The sequence below is a fragment of the Lupinus angustifolius genome, unplaced genomic scaffold (genome assembly GCF_001865875.1).
Source record: "Lupinus angustifolius cultivar Tanjil unplaced genomic scaffold, LupAngTanjil_v1.0 Scaffold_25_166, whole genome shotgun sequence".
In the NCBI taxonomy this organism is placed as follows: Eukaryota; Viridiplantae; Streptophyta; class Magnoliopsida; order Fabales; family Fabaceae; genus Lupinus; species Lupinus angustifolius.
The window spans coordinates 5,081-13,563 of NW_017720101.1; the positions used below are offsets into that span (position 1 = coordinate 5,081).

An 8,483-nucleotide genomic window follows, 5' to 3' on the forward strand; every position below is an offset into this window, starting at 1 on the left:
TTATTATATATGTTAGCCACTATGATGAATTTTTTAAATTTTTTAATAAATTGAGTCAAATGGTCAAGCCATTGATTGACTAGTCCAACTGTCCAACCAACCTAGTATATGACCGAGTGAATAATTTTCCAATTTTATGACAATTGTTATTAACAAGAAAATTTAAAATGATAAGATTAGGAGATATATTAAGAAATAGATATATTCAAAGACAGTAGATGGGATGGAGGACTTATGAATTAGATTAGTTGAGTTATGTGACCCAAAACTAAATTAGCAGAAAAACAGGTCAATAAACTAACAACCACACCGAAATTAACATACTCCATTTCCCCATTCATCATTTATTGAGCTTTGCTATATAATAGTATATTGGAAAAATTTATTGAATGTTGGGAGTGAATTTAGAATTATTTGTTTATGTGTTATACAGAAACATCGCTGCAGATTTGTGATTCATGGAAACGAAATACAAGATAGGATTTGTAACATAGTTTAAGAAAACATATCTTTGTTCTATATCAATGTGAGTTATGTTGGTTTAAGCATAAAGTTCTAGGTTCAATCTTAATTCATATTAATGTTAAAATCACAATTACAAGGGATTTCCACTTAGTACACCATATAGACATTTTTTGTTGGGTGCTTGTAAGATCCCATTGGACCTAAGGGGTAGTAGGGAAATGAGAATGTTAGCATAGAAATACCATTCTTTACTGGAGTTAATCTTAAAGTTTATGATGGTAAAATTTGGTAAATTAGTTTAAGCAATTTATTATATAGGTAAAAATCGTTACAAATGGTAAGATAATAATGATCCAAATCATAATTAATAAGATAAACACAACTAGCTAAGTCCTAGATAAGATAAGCCTCTACAAATCCAAATATATGTAACATTAATTTCATTAACATTTTCTTAAGCAATCTCACTTTTCAAACGTGACATTTTAGTTGTGGCTCATTAAGTCAACTTTCTTCTAAATGTGTTTAGACTTGTTTCCTTGTGAACTGTGTGATCCATACCAAGTCAATTTGCCTTGGCTTCTTATCTGAAAAAAGTTTAAAAATACAAATATACCCATTTTATCAAAATTTACAAAGTTTAAGACAAAAAAAAAAATAAGAAGAATACAAACAAGTTGTGCTTGATGATGTTAAAAGAATCCAACAATGACACTTAAGATTGTAAGAAATCTATAAGTGCCATATATTATTATAGAACACCAAGTCAATGAGGCAAGGTGTTGAATAACTACTAAATGTGTTTAGTAATGACTAAGGACCAACACTTCTAAACATTATTTTATATTGTGGACCCCACCATTTGATGTGACCACAATATTGTAATTACAGTGACTACCATAACTGCATTATACCGCAATTATAATGTGACACCATATCATAATGATGCAGCTGCATCAGTCACAACGCAATTGCATCACACTATGCCAAGCAGCACCAAACTGTATCAAATTAAAAAAATTAATCATAAATTAATTCACACTACAATGGTCACAATCCATTCTGCAGTTGCTAAAATAACACTAATTACAATAACCACAATCGTGATTGTAACCGCAATTTAAATATAGATTTTATTTTAAGAATCACAATGATGAAGTATTAGGTCCATCTACCCATTATCACTATATTAGCTCATATTTTCTAACAAAAAATAGTCAATAGCTATAGTGATTCATACACTGACACATACATTTTAATTGTTTAATAGTCTAAAAATGGTAAAACCATGAAGATGTTTTCAGCTTCTGAACTCTACAATCCATCATAGCTAGCTTCCATAGCATTTATGAATATCCAATGGTTAGTAGTAACATTAGTCTTTGAGTATCATCCAGTTCCAACTCTCTCTATTCTGAATCCTCATGCCATCATAATTTGTGTCATTTATTAAGGCTTTGAATGAAACAATAATGAATCAGAACTTTGGTTTATAGAACTTCAGTCCCTCATTTGTATGATCCAAAACCATAAAGTTGAATAATTGATGCCATATATGGAGTTGTTGATATATGTTCTAGCAGTTTGTGCTGATTATTAGCCAGAACTTGCCTTGTGTGTTTTCTTCTTCTGCAAGTTACGCGCGATTTCTATGCAGGCTTGATCAACCATTCCTAGAAAATCCTTGACTATGACAAATAATTGAAACTTATGTCCTGAAGTTCCTTTTGAAGCTCCACCTTGATAGTATTCTGCTGTTCTCTTGATAAGCTGCATTACCCTTGTTTGCTCATCTCTTACTAATTTCAATTCTTCGTTAGCGCCTCGAATTAAATGGTTGAATTCTTTCACAAAATTCCCTCCTTCATTTCCACATTCGGAAACAAGTTTCTGAATTTCGACTATCCGGGTTGATAAGGCTGAGATTGAACCGACTAAACTGTCATAATCTATAAGTGCTGCTTTCTTAAGGTTAGAGAATTCAGAACTGATCCCTCCAACAATTGGTAATCCTAGCATTGTATATTCCCTTTCTTTATCTTCATTTGAAGGAGTAGCATTGTTCTTAGAGTTTGCATTTACATCGCTGTTGCTGTTTCTACTGCTGCTTCGGCTAAGGCTGCGATTAAAAGCGATGTGTTTTCCTTCCAAACGGATCACTCCTTCGACCACAAAGTTAAGTAATGTGGTTTCTCCATTAGTGCTCTTCACATCAGAGAGTTTCCTTAGAGAATCCAAATTGAAAGCATGAGCATTACCTCTTGCAGTACCAGCGTTGATACGATTTCCTGTCTTTAGCACTGCTTCAAGAAGCCTCACAAATAGTCTCTGGCTTTTAAGCTCCTTACATCCCAATTCAAGTGTCTGCAAAGATTCTCTGATATCGAGAATCTCGGAGTCATAGTTCAACCTGAATAGCATGGCATTCAAGCGCTTAAATGCCGAAGGAACAGATTTGAGGATGTGATATAAGAAAGATTCAGCTGTAGCTAGTCTTGTTGGGTCTCCTTTGTATTCAAGGATAAGAGATTGTTCTTCTTGTGTTGGAGAAAAAACTCTAGCAAGCTTTTCAATGGTATCTGCATTAAGGCCTCTGCCATCAATGAGTGCTTCAAGAATTTCATCTTGCGTTGCTCCAAGAGATTTCAAAACAATAGCAATGTTCTGTGATTTTCTGGGATCAAGAAGAAAAATTCGTGTCGCTGTTGGTATGCCAGCCTTGCTTGGACTCATAGAATCATTCTTTCCTTTGGGGGATTTTCGATTGGTGGCGACATAACCGAAGAGAGCTTCCATAAGATCTTGATCAACACTGAAATATTGAATCCAAAATCTTAGTGTGTTAAGTAAAACTACAATGAAAAGATCAATCAATGTATGCATAGTAAAAAAGGCGTATCAGTACACAAGGCTTCCTCAGTTTGGGGAAAGTAAACATACACAGCCTTACCCCAAGGAAGGAAACTTTTCCCGCGACTTAAACTCATGGTACTGTTATTGTGCCGAGGCTCATCCTCTAAATTTATGTATAATAATATTTACAAAATATAATACCTGAAAGAACCACCATCAACTTTGTCCCAAACCATTGAGTGATCAGCATTGTTAGTATTCACCTTATCCCAATGCAAAGGCTTCAGTTTGACTTCATCATTTCTTGTCTCTGACATGCTACCTTTCCCTGAAGAGTTTCTTTGTTTAATTGGTGGAGGTACTGGTTTTGATGATGACTTCAAATTACCACCTTCCTTTGATGGAGGAGGTGGTGGAGATGGACTCTTTGTAGCTGTTATTGGTGGAGGAGGTGGAAGAGGTGGAAGAGTTGAAGCTGGTGATGGTGAAGATTGAAGGGTTGCAGTGTAAGGTTGAATTGGAGACTCTTGTTTCTTATCTGATGCAACAAAAGTGGGAAGAGGAGTGGAAGCAGAAGAAGAAGAAGAAGAAGAAGAAGCATTATGAGGAATTCTTGTAATTCTATATGGTTCATCCTCTTTTATGTGAGAAGTTGAAGATTTCCCTCTATGTAGAGGAATTTCTTGGATGGACTTGAAATTTGTCACTTGATTTTCTTCATGATCATTTTCTTCATCTTCTTTTTCTTTGTTTTTAGGACTATGAAAGACCTCTTTATGAAGATCCCTTTTAGAGTTTTTCCCTTCAAGTTTTCTCCAATAAATTACATCCAAACCATCCTCATCCACAATCATTCCCTTCAAATTTCCATCTATTCTCTCAAACACATTTCCTTGAACCACAATATTAGTATTTTTCATCTCAATTCTCCTTCTTTTCCTTAAGCACCTTTGATATAAAATGAAAAGTATACCACAAACAACTACTGTACTTGCTGCACTTGCAGCTACCGCAATCGCTATCTTACCTTTCGATGAAGTACTTGTCGATGCTGCTACGGGTCCTGGTGCCAGTTCTTGTGCTTGTGGTGATGGTTGTGGTTGAGGCCTTGGTGGTGGTGGCGCAAGATTTTGTGGTGTTGGTTTTGAGGCAGAAGTTTCATTAGGATAGAAGGTTTCAATGTTCTGAGGAGAAATAATCTGGCAATGGCAGGGTGGTATTGTTAAAAAACTGTTTAAAACAAAAACAAGACACAAAAGAAGCCATGATGATTGAAGAAGCATCATATTCAAAGTTTTTGAGGAAACTAAGGTTCTGAAAACAAATATGGTTTGGTTTTTGTCTTATGTTTTTGTTTGTTGACAGTTTCAAAAGAGTGTAAGCAGTTAAGTCTTGAATGAAGATGATCCTTAATCCTAGAATAAAGTAATAGATGCTGTTGAGTGATGATTTGGTACAAGAAGAACTGGTATTAGTTTGAAAGAGACTAGTTTACTTTGTCAAACATAAATGGAAAAGTTTTGTTGACATCTTGATTAGGACATTGTATACACTTTTTTTTAGGGAAAGTCTAAAACTCTCTAGAACCTAGCATGTCTTCTGATGTAGTTCTTATATTTTTAAAATGTATAAAACATACCATAAACTCTTAATTGTTAAAAATTGTGATGCAAAATAGTCTTTCACCATCTAAATTGTTAAAATTGATAATTTCAAAGCACAAGTTTGGGGTCCTTTTTAAGCATGTTTTAGAGTTTGGAGTCTAAACATTTTAACATTCTACTCACTTTCTCTTCCCTCTTTTCTATATTGTCTTTCCCTACTTAATTTAACTACTGCATTAATTTAGTTGTGACTTAATGACCCTGATGGAGCCATCACAAGGATTGAATACTGAGAATTGAGTAAAGTAGCTCACCAAATTGGCTATTAGTTAGGACAATGAAGTGACTTATAGCCTATACTATGTGTAGTGGTTTGAAAATATAATATTGGGGCAGGCTTCACTTTTTCCTTTGATTGTGGCCTTTTGCTTTCTTGGATGACCATGATGATCACAAGATTGTTCAAATGTATCTGATGCCTACCTTCCAAGGTTGATCTTAGCCAAATACTTTTTTTAATGTGCATGAGGTTTACCTAGCTAATAATTAAAGACTAATCTTTTAATTGAAATATATATACAAGCAACAATCACACATCTTATAATATGCTTGATAAATTTGATTATATACCAATTATGATCAAAGTTATCACTAATTTGAAGGTAAAATAAATCCCCCAATTTTTCTTCTCTTCATTATTTGTAATTTTTAAAGAAGGAAAGTGAAAATTGTTCTTCTTTTTTGGTGGATCCGGTTTAGACAGACCGTGATCCGGTAGAAAGTTTTCTTGATGTTGCCTGATATTTGTCTGGGAGCATTTAGGGAGTTATCTGAAAAGGTTCTTCGACACTCAAGATAGTATATGAGAGATGTATGCGTAAAGAGAGAATATAAAATACGATAGATAGTAAGCGAGAGAGTTGAGATTAAGTGTTACTTACTTATGGGGAGTCCCCTTATTTATAGTGCCGAGGTGCATGGAATATTCGCTACCAGATGTTGTTGGCCTAGACGACCATCTGGTCTTGTCGGGCTTGTTCCAGACAAGTAGGGATCGCTTTACTCGTGTTGGACAGCTCTGGTAGGTTCAACTTTATGGATAGTTGATTTATAGCCTTGATTGGTTGAGAAGCTATATTCTAGGTATGTCTCTATCACCTGACAGAAAGTGAGGATAATGTGTAGGTGACATGCGGCTTGTGGCAGGGTCTGTGCTGTTCAGACAGTATCACAACTCTATACATAAGGCATGGTAGACAAATGATAGAAGATGTCCTTGTACTTTTATCTAGATCTTGTCCGATCAACGGTGTACCTTTTGAATTGTCTGGTTATTCGATCAAGATTCAAGGGTCTCTGGAACACATTCACCATGATGCGTCTTCCTAGACCGGGATGGAACAAAAATATTGCAAATAAAAATATCTTTATCCTAACAAATTGAATAAGATGAAATATATTCCTACTCTTTTCTTTAAATCTTTTCATTATTTGTAATTTTTTTGAGAAGGAAGTCTAAATCTGGTGAGAAAAAATATCTTTATTCAAACAAAGTGAATCTGATGTAATCTTAGAATGATTAAACATTTTATTTAAAATTGTTAAAGTTAAAGTATATTATTGATACTTGATAACAAATAATTTGTTTCACCTAGAATGACAAGGTGCAAGATTAATTTCTTTTAAGCTATAGAAAGTATTAAAATAAATCCAGCTAACATTACCCTTATTAAAAAACAGAAAATGAATATCTTAATGTTCTTTTTTTAACTACAAATCAATTTTTTTTAACAACTATTACAATCTGACTTTTATTTATGTATGAAACAAGAAAGTTTAGATGACTTTTTCTGACGACCAAAACAGAAAGGTTAAGAAAAAGAAAGAACTAGTAGTCTAGTATGACTATGACTAAGTATATTTTTTCATTAATATTTTCAATATTTATTTGTATTTTTTAATCTAATTGAGCCTTACAAGACACTACAAATTTACAACATGTTGGTATGAGGGATATGGTAAGTAATTAGTAAAGAAATGAATGTCAAACGGAGATATACTGCACTAAAATGTAACATATAATTTAAATCGTACATGTAATACTAATCCTGATTATATACCACTTAAGATGCATGACATGCGTATTTGATTTATTTATAGATGTATGAATAAATGAGACTGTAGATTTTGATGCACATGATGTATGGAAGTGTATGAGATGTAGTTAAGGAATTTATGTGATTTTTTTTATAGGCACTAGGACAATTGAGAAATGGAAGTTATGATGCATGTGATTTGGAATGCGTTATTATATTTTAAAAAAATATAATGATTGAAATATTTAAAAATGTATGAAATGATTTATATTTTGATTTTTTACGATAATGGGTGAAGAAATTTAAGATGATATATGAAATGCAATGGTGAGATAATGTATTAGAATACAAGAAACACTACAAAACAATATGCTTAATAGCCACGCTTAGGTAGCCACACTTCTTAGAAATGTAGGTGAGTTTTAAAATTAGATATAATTAGACACATTATTATATGTGGGCTTTGTATTTTCTCCTTCTCCTTATTACTGTCATTCTCATTTTTTCTAATTCATTTTTCTCCATTCTGGAAATTTTCCAATTTCTCTATCTCCTTTCACCACAAACCCATCATATCTCTCAGTCTCTCATTAACGATGGAGATTCTTCTCCCATACTCAATTTCTCATTTTTCTCACCATAAAGGAGGTATCGTCACAAATGCCACAACTATTCGCTGTCATCAACTATACACCGCCACAATCGTTTGCTGCCATCGTCATCGCCATTCATGGCATTTCACAATCACATTTCAGAAGCGAATTCTTTTGAACTCGGTCCTTCCTCAATCGATCGCCATTGACGCGACGTTCTGCTCTGTTGCTTCCATTAGCGCCGCCTCGCTGTTCTTCGTCTCCACTAATCCAATATTACTCATTTTGAAGTGTTATTCTCTGGTGAATAGACATCCCTAATTTGTATTTTCTATTAATATTTTTCTTCCCTAATCTTCAATTTCATTTCATAAGTTTCCTAATTTCGATTTCTTCTTCTCAATTTCACCATCGCTGACATTCACTATAGTCGTTGTTCAAAAACGAGTCAAAGTGGAGCCTTCTTCTTAGTTCAATTCTCTAAAATTGTGAATGCTAAACCCTAATTTGTAAGTTCTTCAACTAATATTCCTTTATACTTGGTCTCTAATTTTACATTTTTGTAGTTCTTCTATCTATATTTCCTAATATTTGAGAATTGTTTGCTTAGAGGATGTTGGACTAGCTTAAATCAAGGTTTCTTTAATTTTTTGTAGACTCTCTATTTTTTTTCCTAATCTCTTAGTTTTCTACTGATTTTCATTAAGTATCAGAGATGCTAGATTAGCTTGAATCAAGGAAAAATATCATGGTTTGTTTTTCGAGTTTTTTCCCTAATCAACTTAAAATTGTGTGTTCCTGAGTTTAAATCTTTGTTATACCAATTCATTTTGTGCTTGCATTTTCTTCTGCCATAGCATTGTTCTTTAAGC

General features: G+C 33.5%; 1 protein-coding gene across 1 annotated transcript; it reads right to left on the reverse strand.

Annotated features, from left to right (window-relative positions):
* Window positions 1-1,648: 1,648 nt before the first annotated feature.
* On the reverse strand, window positions 1,649-4,785 carry LOC109338414 (formin-like protein 4). The gene is made up of 2 exons (XM_019575647.1): window positions 3,520-4,785; window positions 1,649-3,277 (listed from the first exon to the last, which is right to left on the reverse strand). Exons 1-2 carry the CDS (start codon window positions 4,602-4,604, stop codon window positions 2,062-2,064), a joined length of 2,301 nt encoding a protein of 766 aa, XP_019431192.1. The 5' UTR covers window positions 4,605-4,785; the 3' UTR covers window positions 1,649-2,061.
* Window positions 4,786-8,483: the final 3,698 nt, after the last annotated feature.